The 18,249-nt window shown below is 50.8% G+C and overlaps 1 protein-coding gene across 1 annotated transcript; it reads left to right on the top strand.

The window, feature by feature from the left end:
• The first annotated feature begins 763 nt into the window (after window positions 1–763).
• On the top strand, window positions 764–17,748 carry OXTR (oxytocin receptor). The gene is made up of 3 exons (XM_047779697.1): window positions 764–976; window positions 1,848–2,933; window positions 16,832–17,748. Exons 2-3 carry the CDS (start codon window positions 2,006–2,008, stop codon window positions 17,062–17,064), a joined length of 1,161 nt encoding a protein of 386 aa, XP_047635653.1. The 5' UTR covers window positions 764–976; window positions 1,848–2,005; the 3' UTR covers window positions 17,065–17,748.
• The last annotated feature ends 501 nt before the right edge of the window (window positions 17,749–18,249 follow it).

Raw genomic sequence — 18,249 nt, 5'->3', positions numbered from 1 at the left:
CTCCCTTGATTCCTGACCACTGTAAATTACTTCAAAAGACGATTTTAGAATAGAAAAGGAGCTAGGAGTCAGGCTGTTTTAACATTTCATTTTCCTTTGACATCATTTAGGATTTTGATTTTGAAGCATGGAAAAGAGGCAGAAATGACTTTGGGCCATAGACAGTGGAATCATTTTAAAATGAAGATATATTTATTATTATTATTATTATTATTATTATTATTATTATTATTATTTTGCTTGAGATCTTCTAAAACTACCTAATGAATGAAGACCTTTCCCAGTGCTGATTGGAATTAGAAATGCTTTCTAATTCCACATGAATGAGTAACAAAAGCATTCCAAAGCAAGGACTTACTTGAATTCACCGCTGATTCCATGGCATCAAATTCCCAAAAGGGGGCGGGGGGAAGCCTTGAAATAACTTAATGATTGGGAAATATCAGTTAAATGCTTTTGTACCTTCATCATTGTCAACTCAACAGGAAAACACTGCTATCCAAGCCTCCCATTTGCGTGAGAGTTGGGAGCTTCTAAACCAAGAAAGGAAGAAACCAAGCAGATTATTTACGAGCTCCTTCCCTCTTGCTGCTTATGCCACTGTGAAATAAGCTGTTTGTCCGAGTGACTTAACACTGCTCTTCCAGCTTTCCGCGCCTCCTGGCGGACCTATGAAGTGGTGCACGCCGGGTCACCCGCTGCAGAAAAGCGGGCCACCAGTAGGCAGCGCCGCATCCTGACGCTGCCCGCGCGCACAGCCTGGCCGGTGTTCCTCGCTCGCATCAGACCCTGTCCTGGCTGCGGGAGAGGGGATTCCAGCCAGGTTCCAGAGTCCGAGTCCTCAGCATCGTGTCAGATTGGGTGCCGGCTGCAGCCACCTCAACCTGGGCTAGGAGCACACGCGTCTTTGGAGCCCGACGCGGCGGCACAACTTCCTCAGGGGCCAACTTTGGGCCAGCCTGCCGGCTTGGTGCAGGTAACTGGGTCCTGCGTACGGGTGAATGGGGTGGCTGGGGCTGGTGGAGCCACTGGGACCCCGAGTGGAAGTGGTAGGGGGCCTGGTGATTCTAGTTCCTGAAGAGTCTGCTGGTGTTCTGAGAGATTGTAAAGTGACTGCTCAGGTTCTAGATGCAGAGCCCTTGGCTGTCGGGGGTGCGGGGGGCAAGACACGCATCGGATTCCCAGCCTTCGAGGCTGCTGGGTTGGGGAAGATCCCCCTGGAGAGGTGTCTAGGCCTGAGAGGAACTGGGCACAAAGGTGGGGCGTCCTGGGAAGTATTGAATCAGGAGTTCCTCCAGGATGGACTGCTAGATTTGAGGTTGCAAAGAGCAGCTGTTGTGGAAATTCAGGGATGGATGGCTAAACGTTTTAGAAACAGGAGATGGGGGAGGTGGTCCTGAGCTGGAGTTTCCCAGGAAAGTGGGTGTTTGGGGTGTCTCCCTTCTGAGAGTTACTGGAATAAGGTTTATTAGGAGGGTTGGCTGGTATGGGTCTCGCGGAAGGTGGCTGTGCTGTGGATTTCGGGGGTGGGTAGCTAGTTGGGGGATTCCTTCGGGAGGTGGCTGGCTTAGAAGTCCCAGTCCCAGAGGAAACTGATTAGGACCCTCCCTTTTCTTCCATGAAATACCTCAAGGAGCTGCCTGTGAGGTAGATTCCCGCTCATTTATAGTGTCTCAGAGGAGGTACCTCAAACGGGGATTCCAGGGTGGCAGCTGAGCTACCCCAGGGTCAGCTGTTGTGGCGATAGCCCCAGATGATTTGGGGTTCCTGGGAAGGGGACAGCTGAGCCACACCTCCGTTGGGAGAGAATTGCGTGGTCTTTTCACGGCCCTTGGGGTTTGTTTCAGAGTCCGACTCAGGAGACCTGCCCAAGAAGTCTCAGGGAGTGGAACCCAGGAGCCCCTACCCCGCCCCCAGACACGCCGGGACTGCGCGTCGGGCCCCGCCCCGCGCGCCACGCTTTAAAAGGCTGGAAGGCCAGGGGCGCACGGCGGCGGCCACGGTCATGGAGGGGTTGCCTGCAGCCAACTGGAGCGCCGAGGCGGTCAACTCGAGCGTGGCGCCGCCAGAGGCCGAGGGCAACCGCACCGCCGGGCCGCCTCAGCGCAACGAGGCCCTGGCGCGTGTGGAGGTGGCGGTGTTGTGCCTCATTCTCTTCCTAGCTCTGAGCGGCAATGCGTGCGTGCTGCTGGCGCTGCGCACCACGCGCCACAAGCATTCGCGCCTCTTCTTCTTCATGAAACACCTGAGCATAGCCGACCTGGTGGTGGCGGTGTTCCAGGTGCTGCCTCAGCTACTGTGGGATATCACCTTCCGCTTCTACGGACCTGACTTGCTGTGCCGCCTCGTCAAGTACCTCCAGGTGGTGGGCATGTTCGCTTCCACTTACCTGCTGCTGCTCATGTCGCTCGACCGCTGTCTGGCCATCTGCCAGCCGCTGCGCGCGCTGCGCCGCCGCGCGGACCGTCTGGCAGTGCTAGCCACATGGCTGGGCTGCCTGGTGGCCAGCGCGCCGCAGGTGCACATCTTCTCGCTGCGCGAGGTGGCCGACGGCGTCTTCGATTGCTGGGCCGTCTTCATCCAGCCCTGGGGGCCCAAGGCCTACATCACGTGGATCACGCTTGCGGTCTACATCGTGCCGGTCATCGTGCTCGCCGCCTGCTACGGCCTTATCAGCTTCAAGATCTGGCAGAACTTGCGGCTCAAGACTGCGGCGGAAGCGGCGGAGGCGGTCGCGGGAACCGAGGGCGCGGCGGTGGGCAGCCGGGGCCGAGCGGCCCTGGCCCGCGTCAGCAGCGTCAAGCTCATCTCCAAGGCCAAGATCCGCACCGTCAAGATGACCTTCATCATTGTGCTGGCCTTCATCGTGTGCTGGACGCCATTCTTCTTCGTGCAGATGTGGAGCGTCTGGGACGCCGATGCGCCCAAGGAAGGTAGGGCGGACGGGAAACAGGGAGGAGGGAGCGCGGCGGAACGGGCTAGTCCTGCTGCTTCTGAATGTCCAGCGTTCTCGGGGCCTCATGGGGGAGAATCGGGTTTTGGAACTTTACAGACCTGGGCTGAGTTATGGTTCTTTTATCCGCTGGCCAAGCGATTTTGACTATAACTTCTCTGAGCCTTGATTGCCGCTTTTGTAAGATGGCAATGATGGTAAAAGTGCCAGGTTTTCCCAGAAGTAGGGGAACGTATGTAAAAATGCGCATAAAATTCTTCGCACAGCCTTTGGGCAACATATGAGGTATTTGATTCACTATCATGGATCAAGAACCAAGTTTTCAGTGATTTGCCTTTTTCACCTGGTTAGAGATTGGGAGCGGTGACTTTACAACCCAGACCCAAGTTCAAGGTCCTTCCACGTTAAGTTCACTTTACTTTTAAGTGAACTTCCACTTTTAAGTTTAAATCCGCGTGGACCTGCGAGGTCTGGTTTGGATCAGAGCCGAAGGAGGTGGGCCAGTAACTTTCTCCAGTAAAGCGTTGGAAGGAACGGGGCTGGGCACTTTGGGGGCGCGGAGACTAGTTCCTGAATCCCTTGCCCAGTGGAGGCGATGAGCCCCGGCAGCGGAGCGAAGAGGTGAGCACTGTGGGGGCAGCGGGCAGCGAGGGGGTTTCTGCTGGCGTAGGAGGCGGGCAGGGGAGGGAGCCGCCACACAAACTTTCCCATTTGACGGATAGGCTGGGTGATTACAGTAGGCGGGGAGTACTCCCTGCAGATTGGAGAACTGGGCACGCAGGGCTGAGGGTGGCCAGGAGCCATTAACACAGCTTGGCAGTTGCTGGGGAACACAAGAAGAGACGGTAGAACGGGAGGATCTGTGGGGGGATGGGTCTTGGGGGGAGGAGCAGAGAGCGCCCGGGTTCCAGCTTGTGGACTGCGCGCTTGGAGGTTTAAGAGCTGCAGGTAGCTTCCGCCTTCGTGCAGTCAGGTCTAGTAGCTCATTTGCCAAGAGCAGGAGGGATAATCAGTGATGGTGAATGGTTTACACCTTTTTGTTAGCAGTAAGCACCTAATCCTGCACTGGTGTGCCCAACGGCTTAAAGGCTTAGAAAGACAGAGAGGGTTGCTCTCTCCTTTTCTGCTCTTGAGATAGTGCAAATGCCCCATTTCTGGATACAATCACTGCTACTCTCAATATTCTCAAACACAACTATTCTGTGGAAGCTGAAATCTTCCTTCTTTCAGCTGGATAACTTTGCTTTGCTCTCTTCCCCAAACCAGAGACTCCTGGATTTACTCAGCCCTCCCAATTAGTCCATTGTTTGCGTTAGTGGCCAATTACTATTCAGTGTTTATTGGAGTTCCTACTGAGGTGCAATGGGATCTGAGGGGTCTCTGCAGGCTTAGGATGCAGATTTGATCCCCCACTCAGCCCGTGGATTAAGGATCCCTCATTGCTATAGCTGCAGCTTAAGTCACAAATGCAGCTCTGATCTGATTCATGGCTGGGGAACTCCATATGCCACAGGGCAGCCAAAACAAAAATAAAAACACCACATTTATTGAGTACCTGTGGTATGCCCAGCCGGGTTGTTTGTGTGAGGCTTTCTGTGAAGACCCAGCAAAGCCAGCCTGGCTTCTTGGTGCAGCTTCTGGGCACACCTTGCCGGGGTCCAGAGAGGAGAAGGCACTGGCAGATCACGCAGCAGATGGGAGGCAGACTAGAACTGGGGTTTCCTGTGCCACCTCATCCCCCCAGTGCAGGCTTCTTAGGAAAGGCACATAACTAGGGAGTCGATTTGGGCAAAAGCCAGTACAGGGTGTTTCTAGATAAGGCATCAAGCCACACCTGTTTGCTGGGTGGGATCCAAGAGAGATACTAGACCTAAGTCTTGAGGAGCTCAAATACCAGCCCTCGAGGAAGTGAGACTGATACCCTCTTAGGCCAGATTTGGGGGAGATCTGGGATCTAGCTGGCTCTCCAGCCCTTGCCAGCCGAAGGGTTCCTTTCTGTCCCTTGACCCTTCATGTCCTGTTGCTTTTAGAATGAGGATGTTTCAGGCTTTCTTTCCTTCACTCATTCGGCAGATATTCTGGTTCCTTCCACTTTGCCGTCCTCTGGCCTCTCCCATTCACTTTCCTCTCTGGTGACCTTTCTCCACCCGACCTTGTGTGACTTGCATTCCCACACCTGCACTCTCTTCCTCACTTACCTCCCTAAAGAATGAGAGTATGTGGTCAACACGCATTATAATCACTCATTGAGGTTTAGCTCTTTACTATGTTTTAAATGTGCATTGAAGAATTTATTTTTGTCTCTTAAAAACAAGACACAAGAAGAGAGGGAGCAAGAGGGAGTCCCCAGCTAAAGTGGGGCCAGTGTCCTGGGTACATGTGGGGATTTTCCCAGGTGAGACATGCTGCAGAGCTGGGCTCCTGCTTAGGCTTCAGGGGTCTCAGATACTGTTTCCCTCTTCTCCTCTTCTGGTTCACAGGAAAGGGTGGTGGTACATGAAACCCTGGGGTCCTCCAGGTCCTCCTTGGCAGTCTGTCCTGGGTGCTCTTAGGAGAGCATAGGTACAGACAATGGGGGTCCTGACATAGCTGCTCCTGCCCAGCATGTTGCCAGAAGTGGGCGCCTGACTCACTGAGCACAGAGGGCTTGGGCACCTGCCACTGGCCCAGTCAAGTCCTTCCTCAGCTTCAGGTCTGAAGGGTCCAGGGACATGAGCTGAGTTGGAAGTACACCTGGTATCCCCTGATATTAATTTGGATAATTGTAGGTAGCAAGCTGGGCCACCAGAAGTAATGATGGAGTCCCAGCTAGGGCTCAGTGGGTTAAGAACCCAGCATAGTGTCCGTGAGGATGCAGGTTCAATCCCTGGCCTCACACAGTGGGCTAAGCATCCAGCCTTGCCGTAAGCTGTGGTATAGTTCACAGATGTGGCTCAGGTCCATGTTGCTGTGGCTGTGGTGTAGGCTGGCAGCTGCAGCTCCGATTCAACCCCTGGCCTGGGAACTTCCATATGATGCAGGTGTGGCCCTAAAAAAGAAAAAAAAAAAGTGATGGCCTTTGTAATCACCTTAGAGATGTGAGTTTAGAGGCTACTGGCAGGTAGTGAGAAAGGAATAAGGCAGGCAGGGACTTTGAGCCACTAGAGATTTTGATGGGTGAAGTGGAACTGGTGCATAGCCTTCACCTTGCTCTCTAAGAGGAAGGGAATTTACAAGAATGTAGATTCTCTAGATCAGGGCCCCTGGCTCTATGAATGGGGAGCCCTTTGTGAACATGAGACATTCTTCCTGAAAGCCCAGGCACAGGCAGGCTCAGGGAGGCCAAAGTGGGGCATTGTTCTTGCCATTCCTGCCAACAGCTTCATCATGAGAGCCTCTGGGAGAACGAGCAGCTCCTTAACCATTGAGCCAGGGTCTGGGGCTAACAGAGCTGGTGGAGGAATCACATGGGCCTTGGCCACTGGCCTCGTGGCCCCCTCGAGACTCCAAGTCCTTCCTTCCTTAGCATTCCCTCCCCCTGCTGTTCCCTTGGAACCAAGTGCTCCTTTTCCATTGTTCTCCCTTAAGCACTTTCTTCCACTTGTACACCTTCACCTGCACTAAGGACTGCCTTTATGGATTTAGCACTCGCCTTGTTGCAAAAATAATTTGGGGGGGGTGACTCATAGTTTTGGGTACCACAAGAAGATAAAATAGATGTGAGGATACAGGGAAGAAGGGAAAAAAAGGATGGAAAAATAATAGAATAATAGCAGTAGCAATAAAGGCTCTGTGCATGCGTAGGAAGGGGTATGAGCTGCACGTGGGGCTTCCATTTTGTAAGAGCCAAAACAAAGAGGAAAACTCTCAATTTCAGTATTTCCACTGTTCAGAATTAAAAAATAGAGGAGAAAAAAGCAAGAGGAGGGTCGTGATGATTGATGAAGCCCCATGCTGGTGGGGCCCTGTTTTGGTGTGAGTGGTGACACTGCAGAAGGGTTGGGACCAGATGCCCCTGGCAGGTCTGGACAAGCCCTGATGTAACCTTCAGGATCGGGTTGCACAGCCAAAGATTGGCACCAACCTTTTCCCTTGAACTCTGTGGAATTTGCTGGTCCTAAAGACTCTGCCCCTGGGGTGGTGCTGAGGGGGGAGATGAAGATGAAATGCATGTATCCAATTGACCAATCAGGCCAAATGGGTCGGTACTTTAGAACCCCCGGGTCCCAGTGCAGGATAAAAGTGGGCATTGGAAGCACCCACTGGCCTGTGTTTGGAGCCCACCCTGCCACTTTCTCCCTTGTGTCAGTATGTCAGTGAGCAGGTGGTTTCCCCTCTCTGACCCTCAGCTTCCTCCTCTTTTATAATGAGGATAGCAAGTCTACTTGTGGGGCTGTTATGAGAATGATATGGTGTGACTCTCGGTGCTTGGGGTCCACACGATCCGTGTCACTCTTCTCGTCCTCCACTCCCACCATTCTATTTGTTGCAAGTTTTGTTTGCATTCTTGAGATTGACTTTGAGAGTTGACTATTCCAGCTGGAGGAATAGATGTTTTTGTTTTGGGAACCTGGGTGAAGTGGGATGGGGTGGACCGTAGGCCGTGTGTCCAGGGAGGTTGGTATGTAGAGAAGCTGCTAAAACGAGAGAGGCGGACTGTGAGCCTTGTCACAGCGGGAGCCCATCAGTTGTCCTGTTCACTGGTGTGTGCCCAGTGTCTAGCACAAGGCTCAATACCCATTGGAGTTCAGCCAGTGCTCCTTGAACAAATATGTGGGATGTGGAAAGAGGAAGATGCACAGGACAGGACAGGGGTGGGTACAGAGTTGGACTCGAGAAATAAGGACTTTCTAGGGCAGCCCTCCAGTAATAGGAGGGACTACCTGGTGAAGAAGCGAGCACCCCACTCCTGGGGGCAATCAAACATTTGTTGGGGTGTCATACCAGGAAGAAGGTTGAAATGCACAAGAGACCTGGTTTTAAGTGTTCCTTCATCTGTAAAATGAGCTTCCAAGCCCCTCCCCATTTCTGTGGAACTCTGGCCCCTCCAGTGTGGCCTTCCCACCTTACTTTCCAAGGATACTGTGCCCAAGGTGTGGTGGGCCAGCTACCTCAGAGGGGCCTGCTACTTAGGGGACCCAGTGAAATGGAGAGCAGAGGTGGTGGGTGGAGTGGCAGGAGGAGATAGGACAGAGCTTGCTTTTCTCAAGCTTGGCCCTTCTGAGCATACCTCGAAGTAGATCTGCAGTTAATGACCACACTCTTCATCTGATTAAGCAATTGTGGGTTCTTTTAAGTTCTTGACCAATACTTTGTCTTCTCTTGGGTTTCTGCCCCAAGGTCACTTCACTTTTTTTCCCTCAAAGGTTTGATTAATAATAGCAAAAAAAAAAAAAAAAAAATCTCTTGGGCTAGGCTTTGCTACCAACATTTTCCCATTTTATGGATGTCTGAGTGGGTTAGGGAGGGAGTGGGAGGTGGAGCAGGGGGTGTAGGAGGGTCTCGCCTGCCAGAGCCCCCGCCCCCAGAAGACAAAGTTGGATAGTGAGGACTGTCCCCTTCAGAGGCCTGGTCTCAGGCATCTGAACCTGGGCCCAATCTCTCATCCTCACCCAAACACTGCAAGGTAAGGGGACATTATCCCCATTTTACAGATGAGGAAACTGAGGTTCAGAGAGGCACAGTCCACTCAACACTGTGGAGTAAGGGGTGGGATGGGACTTGAACCCAAGTCATCTCATGCCCCAAACTTCCAGACTCCTGCTCTCTGCTCCTCCCTCAGTGTTGGGTCTCCAGGCACTTGTTAAAAAACAAATTTTTGGCTCTGCTTCTGGTCCTCCGAAGCAGAGCCCTGCACCCTTTTTGTGGCCCAAACATCCCAGACTCCTGGGCTCTTTTCCCTGTGACACCCAGCACATCCCCCCACCCAGCTACACTCCAGCTAACAGCAGGACCCTCTCAGCACTGTGGATTCAAAGCCCACATCCCTCAGCTCCTCCCGCCATCCACTGATTCCTCCGTCCTAGCGGATCTTAGCTCAGTACCTCTCACATCAGTACCTTCCTTTGCTTTCCATCACTCCCTTCCTGGTTGAGAACAGGGTTTCTCAACTTTAACACTGTTGACATTTGGGGCAGATAATCTTTGCTATGAGTGTGGTGTGGGCCAGGCAGCTATCCTGGGTGAGGTAGGATGCTTAGCATCATCCCTGGCCCCCACCTGCTAGATATCACTAGCAGCTCCCTGCAATTGTGACCACCAAAAATGTCCCCTATGAGGCAAAACCTCAAATGTTGGTTGAGAACCACTGGTTTGACCCACTGTGTAGGCCAGGCCTGAACTAATATCTCCCCATTGAGTACCCTCGGCCCTTCTTCCCTGAGCTCTGGCCAGACTGCATCATGCACCCCTGTCCAGGCCTGCTGACTTGATGCTTCCCACAGTGCCTTTTGCACTCATGCTGATTCTGACCCCATCCCTGGAACACCAACCTGAGTCTCTTCTGCTGAGACCCATCCTTCCAAGCCCAGGTCCAAAGTGTGGGCCTCTTTGTGCACAACTCCAGGGTTTCCATTTAGATCTTGAGGATAGTGTTCCTGAGAGCTGTGGAGTGCACAACCCGAACAGCTGGACGTGGCAGTTCCGTCCAGTGCTCACGCTCATGAAGCTTTCCCTCTTGCCCACAGCTGGGGGGGGGGCCTCCTTCCTCCTCCCATTCATTCATTCTATAAGCAGTGGTTCAGTGTCCCCTGAAGGTTCTGTCTCCACAGCCGCTGCCTTGATCTGTGAGTCCTCCCCTGAGGAGAAAGGGCCTCTCCCCAGTCACCCTCCTGTGGCCAGCAGCTGACACATGCATAACCATGGGACAGTTGGGCCAAGTCAGGTACACCTACAAGCCCCTGGGTGGGACTCCCCCAGATTCCATCAGGAGGTTCTGTCCTGAGATGTGGCCACATGGAGTGGCAGCAGTGACCCTGAGTGGTGGACTAAACCTGTCTGCCAGGGGTGAGGGGTTGCTGGGGTTAAGAATGGTGCTGAGGTTGTGAGGAGGGGTGCCTGCCTGTGTACAGGGCATGTAGTAAGTGCTCAGTAAATACTTTAAAAAGACAGTAACGGAGTTCCCACTGTGGCTCAGCAGAAACGAACCCGACTAATATCCATGAGGACATGGGTTTGATCCTTGACCTCACTCAGTGGGTTAAGGATCCAGTGTTGCTGTGAGCTTTGGTGTAGGTCACAGGCAGGGTTTGGATCCATTGTTGCTGTGGCAGTGATGTAGGGCAGCAGCTGCAGCTCCCACTGGACCCCTAGCCTGGGAACTTCATATGCTGCAGGTGCAGCCCTAAAGAATAAACAAAGAAAATGTCAGAAACATCAAGATGTGTTGGGTCACAGTTGAGGGGCTGAGAGTTGCTTTGAGCTCGGGAGTGCTTTGGTGGAGGGGCCACGGCTTTGGTTGAGGAGTAGTGGCCAGCTTGGTGTTGCTGCTACCAAGAGTGCTAAAGAGAAATGAAGGCCTTGCCTGGAGGAGGCAGTGGGAGGCAAGGTGGGGAGGCTCTCACTCTGGGTTCAGGAACCCAAGGGGAACCTTTCCTGAGGTGTGGGTAGGAGCGAGGTCTTCATGTCCCCACCCGGAGTCCGAGGTTCCTGTGATCCTGATTCCTGGCCACTGAGGGGCAGCCTCTGCCAGCACTTCCCTCTGTTCCGCTGGGAGCTGGCCCCTCCCACCCTTTGCCAGATGCTTTGATACCACCGCCTCTGCCCTTCATGGCCCACACCTCACACTGTGATGGTCCCTCTTACTCATTCTGTTTCTTCCTCTCCACCTGACTTTGATAGCTGAGTGTACACTTGATTATCCTAGAGGGATCTGCCTTTGAGTCATCTTGTTAAGGGCCCCTCCCCCATTGTCAAGCGGGGACATTGTCTTTTTGCCTTTCCCACATGCTAGTGGTGGTGGCTGATTTATGCCAACTTCCTGTCTGCTAATTTCATGCTTCAATTCAACTTAGTCCCTTATGGAACATTTCCTATTTTCCAGTCTCTGTTAATAGCTAAGGACAGAGCCACAAATGAGACTCAGTCCCCAACCACAAATTATAAACAATATGAAGGGATGATGCTGTAGGAAAGGTATTCATTTATCAAGTACTCTGAGTGCCTAGGAGGCATTTGTTGATCCTATCCTCCCAGGAGAAAATCAGGAGGATTTGAGAGCAAGCAACATTTGAAAAGGGTTTTGAAGAATGAGTAGGAGCTGGTTAGACAAAGAAGCAGATGCACATTCCCTGAGGAGATCCTTGGGCAGTTACTTTGTTATCTTTATCCATATTGGAGGAAAACATCTGACTTCCATGTGTATGCAGAGCACATGGAGGATCTTGTTAAAATGCAGATTCTGATTCTTGGTTGACCCCATGAGTCTGCATTTTTATCAAGCGCCTAGGTGATGTCTGAACAGGCACTGCAGCTGACCCGTTGACTGCAACTCGTGTAGTGAGACTTGATTAACCCTGTTACCAAAATGTGTGGTTAGCCTTTACATGTGTGGCCTGAATTGGGGGCAGGGCCCTGTCATTCTCCAGAGGATAGAGAAGGGCTGGTGGTTTGTGGGAAGTCCCAGATCTTCTATTTGTGGAACATGGTTATTTCTTTGGTCCTGTCCAGCCCTGGCCCCACATGTCCCCAGATTTGAGAGGTGATGTCACAGAAGACCATTTAAAACTCTGTAGCCCCCAAATTTAGCTCTGATTCCTGACCTTACATGTGGCGAGTTTACACATCTGTGATTTTTTAAAACCATTTCAGTGTGTAAAATGGTCTTTTCAGAGAATGTGCCCTGTCATACATATTACTAGTCAGTCTTTGTGTCAGCATACATTCAAAAATCATTAAAAAAAAAAAAAAAGCCTTCTGTACTGTAACTCCCACATTCCTATATAGCTCTTGTAGGAATAAGGGGTTTGGAGTCCTTAAAGGAGTCCTGATTCACAAGCTGTGCGGTGGGGGTCGGGGTGGAGGGAGGCCTTGAACTCAGTGATTGGTCTCTGGAGTGACAGCAGAGCCTTTTAGGAAAGTTGATAAGCTTGATCTGATTCAGATGAGAGGTGTCAGCTTAGCCATATGTTTTTGAATTGTACGTGAAACGTGCTAGTTTCCCAGGAACAACACAGCCAGAGAGGCCATGGCCAGCTGCCCTTCAGCTGTTCCGGGCTAATTTGGGCCCTTGGTGACGGTGATGGCTGGAGGCAGTGCCGGGAAATCCGAACAAGGGACTCCTTGGGGCTTGAGTAAAGCCGGGCTGGTAGGCAGGTGGGAGGCTGGGGGCACTGTCCTCGAATGACCCTCTGCTGCCCACCTCCATGAGTCACTCACTGGATGGAGATGCAGAGTTGTTTCTGTCTCCTTGCGGTAGAATGCCCAGCAGGGCACGTTTGCTGTTGGCCTGGCGTGGCCATTCCTGTCTGTTCCTCTGGCACAGAGGAGCCGCCACTTGAAGATCACCCCTAGTCCTCAGCCTTGGGCTGTCTGGCCCCTCCCCCAATGCCACAGCTCCCCCTTGACTAGGGTGCCTGACTGTGCTTCTCTTTTTGTCACCCAAGTTTGTAAACCCCTTGAGGGTAGGTCCCCAGGGCCAACTGGGTGGCTGGCACTGAGCAGAGGCAGTGCATAAGGATGCATGAACATCAGACCTTCCCCCTCTCTCCCCCCACCACGTCCTCCCTCTCCCCCTCCCCCTCTTTCTGGAAGCTCAGGCCAGGCCAGCATGAGGGCTGATCCCAAGCCCAGTGCCTCCCGCTGGCTATCCCTTCTGGACCAGAGACAATGGTTTGCAGGCGGTCAGGGCTCAGTTCTGGGGGATAGCTGTTACTTACGGAGGGAACTGAAAGTGACGGAGTAGAACCAGCTCTCCCCGTGGAGACCCTGAAATCCCACTCTTGCCCAGGGTTGCAGCCCCCTTCTCTTGTGGGTTTTGTTTGTTTTCTAAGTACTGAAAAGCAAAGACATCACCCCATCCTGCTTCTGGTGGTGTGGGGAACCAAGCTGAGCTTACCCTGTGGGTCTGCCCCTCCCCTTTGGAGCCCTTTCCCTCTGCTTTTTAGCATCTTCTCCTCCTGCATGCATTTAGAGCAAGGATTGGATAATCTTTTCTGTAGAAGGCCAAACGGTAAATATTTTAGGCTCCCAGGATATAAGGTATTTGTAGCAACAACTCCATTTTGCCCTTGTAGTGCAGAAGCTGCCATTGACAATATAGGAATGAACGGACCTGGCTAGGTTCCAGTTACACATCATTAACAGAAAAAAGCAGTAGGCTGGGTTTGGCCCATGGGCTGTAGTTTGCCAGCCCCTGGTCTAGATCAGGAGACTTTTGCCAGGAAGGGTGGTGATCTGCTGGGAGGCAATGTGTTTCCTCTTGAAATCAGTCCCCTGTTGGATTTTAAAAGACTGGGGAGTGGGCAGTACTTAACCTCCAAGGAGGCCTCCATCTCTTTTGGGAAAGGAAGATTGTTCTCTGACTCTGTCCTTCAAATCACACCACCAGGGCAGTTGCCTGGCTAGCCCACATCTTTGCTTTGAGGCTGAGAGGACTCGCTCACTGGAACCAACCTGACTTGTATGAATGTTGACTTAGTTTTAAAAGCCCTCAGACTTCATTACTTGTCTTGGGAAAGTCTGAGCTTCATTTTCCCCATTATAAAATGGGCATAAAGCTCTTTGAAAACTGTTCTGTCCTGTGCAAGCTCGAGCCTTGATTCTGGCGGTTGACATTACTGCATTGTCATGTGCTCCCCTGGAAACAGCATGATAAGATGCCAAGGATTATAGTTTCCATGGTTTGTTCTGTTCCTGTTCTCCACTTCTAAGAAGTCTTTCTAGCTACCAAGAAGGGTAATGTTGTAGCCTAAACAAAATACAATTAGTGTGGAAAATGGATGAGGCCCAGTCACTCATTCTGCTGCTTTGAAACCATCAATGGCTCCCCATTGCCTTTAGATTCAAGTTCATGTTCAGCCTGGATTCAAGATCCTCCTTTTCAGGCTGGCTCTTTCTAGTTTCCTCTCCCATGAACCTCTTCCCTGCCCCTCTCCTCAATTTTGGAGGCCCCTGAATGTTTTTGGACAGTCTCACTTATGTGACTTTATTTCTGCTGCATCCTTCTTTTGAAATGTCTTCTATAGCCTGATTTTTATTCCCAATAGTATGAAATTCCACTGCTGTGGACCCATGTCTTTGGTTAGTTAGGATATTACCAATTTTTTTTTTTTTTAAGCAAAAGCTTGCCCTTAGCATTTGGCAGCTTGAGGGGAGCAGGTTCAATTTAGAGGGTCATCCTTCCCCCAGAGCCAGACTAGCCTGGTAATTCGTGCCTGTGGCCACCAGCTGGGGGCAGAGGTGCTGACCATGGTCCCAACTCCTCCCACCCAGAGAGACCACTTGGAGGTAGAACAACTAATGGGGTTGGGTTACTTGGGAATTCATTAACTGTTACTCTTCTGTGGTTACTGTTTCTATAGGTTGTTGTTGTTGTTGCTTTTTAATGGGATAAATAAGTTAAAAGATCCAAATGTCAAGAGTGAGGCAAGTAGCATAAACGAACAGCTGCAGTTATGCCACATAACTCTGTACAGCTGGGTAAAACATGCTGCCTTTTCTGTCCAGGTGAGAACTGCGTCCCTGAAGACTTCCTTCTACCCATTTCCTGGCTCTGTGCACCTGCATTCTTCCCTAGTGCCTGACAATTTCCGTCTCGATGCCTTTTTACAATTTGACTTTTATGTGCTGATTTTGCCTCTCATTTTATGTTTAATTATGATTTTGAGAATGTTCTATTTTCAGTCTTTGTGATATTTCACCAGAATTTCTAAACTTAAATTCATCTTTTTCTTATCCATCCAAATCAATGTTTTCCCCATTCTCTTTTATGGAAAGTGAGAAATTCAAGAGTCCTGGCTTCCTCCTCCTCTTCACTTTTCCACGTTCCCTTTATTTACTCTTTTAGTCTAAGGATTAGATCCCCCTCCTTTGCTTTCTAAACATTTTCTTTTGCAAGACTTTTTGGCTTTGCATGTTGTGTTGTTGCTTGCTTTTGTTCCACAGGTGTGCCTGGTGATTAGAGCAGTGGTTCTCAAACTTGTCTGTGTGTCACAGGCCCCTGGAGGGCTCTTTATAGCCAATTGCTTGATGAGCCTCACCCCCAGGAGTCTAATTCAGTAGATCTAGGGTGAGGCCTGAGAGTTGACATTTCTTTTTCTTTTTCTTTTTTTTCTTTGTAGGGCCGCACCCTCAACATGTGGAAGTTCCCAGGCTCAGGGTAGGATGGGAGCTATAGCTGTTAGCCTATATCACAGCCACAGCTATGTGGGATCTAAGCCGAGCCTGTGACCTACACCATAGCTCATGGCAATGCCAGATCCTTAACCCACTGAGCAAGGCCAGGGATCGAACCCATATCTTCACCGGTACTAGTTGGATTCTTAATCCACTGAGTCACAGCAGAACTCCAAGAGTTTACATTTCTAACAGGTTCCCATGTGGTCCTAGAACCCCACTTTGAGAACCACTGAATTCACCTTAGAGTCCTCTATCCCCTTTGGTGCTGGGAGGCTTGGCTGATGGATGTCACTGTGCTGTGTCTATGGTGCTATCTAGACCTTGCACATCCAGAAGCCCTGTGAGAAATCCTTTCCTGGATCCAACTCTTGAGTTCTGGAGTTACTTACTGAAAACTTTTTGCAGAACCGAACTGAAGATTAGGCGGGTTTCTAAGCCTTGCAGTTGCCATCACTCATAAAGACGTGGCTGTGAACAGCAATCTTGGGAATATTGTTTTCCCTGGGGGTTTCTAGGCTGGGGGTGCCTGTCCTCCTCTGCTGGTGGGAAGGTGCCTGCAGTTTGTCAGACTTAAGGCCTTTGAAAGAACAGATTTTCCTGTCCCCTTACTTTGGAAGTACTTAGCCTTAGAAATTTTTCTTTTCCTTCAAAGCTTAAATTTGTGCCACACAATGTCTGGAAGTTGATTTCTGATCATTCATTTTACCTGAAATTCGGTAAATCCTCAGTGTAATAGCTGCTTCGCAGTGCCTCATGTAGTTTTCTTGTCCCCCTTTCCTGTATAAGTCTTGTTTGTTATGCTGAAGCAGTGCTCTTAGGGAATATTCACAGAAGCACTCTCAGGGTTGTCAGCTGTGAAGGCAGCACAAACTTTCTTGTCACCGAGCCTGTGCTGTTCCCTCTGCTTGGAGCGCCCTTCTTGTCCTCTCTGCCTAGGGACCGCCTAGTCATCCTTCAGGTATCAGCTCAGATGCTGGTGTCCTTGGGGCCAGTGTGCCTACCTCACAGTGCTACTCACTTTGTTTTTGTGTCCCCAGCACCGAGCCTGGCACGTGGTTGTGATAGCAGCCACCTTGTGTTAGGCACTTGCTGTACCAGGTGCTCTTTCACCCTTGCCACATTCTCGTGAGGTCTGGGGACACTTGTTATCCCCATTTAAAGATTAGGAAACAGCAGTTTGTTGGGGAATTAAAGTAATTTGTTGCTGGTGGGGCTAGAATACAAGCTGGGTCTGGCAACTTCTGGACTCTGTGCTCTTGGATGCTCTGAGTGGGAGGCAGGCGATGCTTGTGGAGTGAGTGATGAATGAACAGGTGGCTGTGCTGAGGGAGGCACACAATGTGTAAGCTCTCGATGAGGGAGAGGACAGGGAACATTCCAGGGCTGGGCTGAGCTGGGGAAGGTGTGGGGACAGGCTGAGTGCATGCCCGGGGCAAGCATATGGAAGGTGAACTTGGTCTCTTCAGTCTCCTGTCTTGTGACCCTGCCCCTGTTCTCAGGAGTAGATGCTTCATGCCCCAGCAGTGATGTCCTGTCCTTTCTCCTGTGCCCCTCCCCCCACAGCCTCAGCTTTCATCATTGCAATGCTCCTGGCCAGCCTCAACAGCTGCTGCAACCCCTGGATCTACATGCTCTTCACAGGCCACCTCTTCCACGAACTCGTGCAGCGCTTCCTTTGCTGCTCTTCCAGCCACCTGAAGACCAGCCGGCCCGGGGAGACGAGTGTCAGCAAAAAGAGCAACTCGTCCACCTTTGTCTTGAGCCAGCACAGCTCCAGCCAGAAGAGCTGCTCGTAGCCATCCACGGGGTGACCATCGAGGCTGAGACTGCCTCCCTGGCTTGGGTTGTGTGACAGGGACAGTCCGGCCTTTGGTGGTGGCTGTGTCCCTATGTGTATAAGGTACCTTTCAGTTTGTACCCCTCCATGCCTTGGGGGAGCTGGAGCAGACCAGGGGATTTGGACCTGGGGTGGGGAAGCCATCTCTGAGGGGGAAGATGAGAGGGTGACTCAGCCATTGGACAATCCCTGGACCTCCCCTGGGCTCCCACCTTACTCCTGCTATCCTGTCCCCACTGCTGCCCCTGGCTGCTGGGTGGGTGGTTTTTTTCTCTGAAGTCTGTGATTTTAATCCAGTGTCCTTTTAGTCCTTTGTCCTGGGATCTTGTGAAAGGTGGTAAGTATAGGATTGGTGACCAAATGGGCTCCAAAGCCTAGTGTTCTGAGCTAGGGGTGAAGAACACGACCTCAGGTGGTGGTGGTGCCGATGTCTTCATGGCCTCAGCACTCAGTGCTTTGGCCTTCGAGTGGTACAGTGCCAGCATCCTTGGGCGACAGCTTTTCAGAAGGTAGCCCTTGAGCAGGGGATTCTCCTATGAACCATCTGGCACAGGCAGCAGATTCAAACTTGGGTTAAGAATGTTTAGGAAGGTACTTAAGAAGCAGTTGGGAAAGAAAAATAAAAAGCATTCAAATTGGAAAAGAAGTAAAACTCCTTGCAGATGACATGATTTCGTGTATAGAAAATTCTAAGGAATGCATGCATGCACCCACATGTACACACAAGCCCATTAAAACTAATAGATGAATTCAGGGTTGCAGAGAACAAGGTCAGTACAAAAATCAATTGTATTTCTTGCCAGTGGCAATGAATGGTATGAAAATGAAATTGAGAAATAATTCCATTTATGATAGTATCAGAAAGAATAGGAATTCATTTAACGAATAAAGTGCAAGACTTATCTTGCAGTTTTCAGGGTATATATCATTGAAAGAAATTGAAGACTTAAATAAATGGAAAGACATCCTCTACTCATGGGTCAGAGACTTAAATAGTGTTAAATAACATTCTCCAAGTTGATCTACAGATTCAGTGTAATCCCTGTCAAAATCCTAGCTGTCCTCTTTGACAAATTGATAAGCTGATCCTAAAATTCACATGGAAATGCAGAGAATCCAGAATAGCCAAATAAACCTTGAAAAA

The sequence above is a fragment of the Phacochoerus africanus genome, chromosome 1 (genome assembly GCF_016906955.1).
Source record: "Phacochoerus africanus isolate WHEZ1 chromosome 1, ROS_Pafr_v1, whole genome shotgun sequence".
In the NCBI taxonomy this organism is placed as follows: domain Eukaryota; kingdom Metazoa; phylum Chordata; class Mammalia; order Artiodactyla; family Suidae; genus Phacochoerus; species Phacochoerus africanus.
This window is presented reverse-complemented; position numbering and strand designations above follow the sequence as displayed.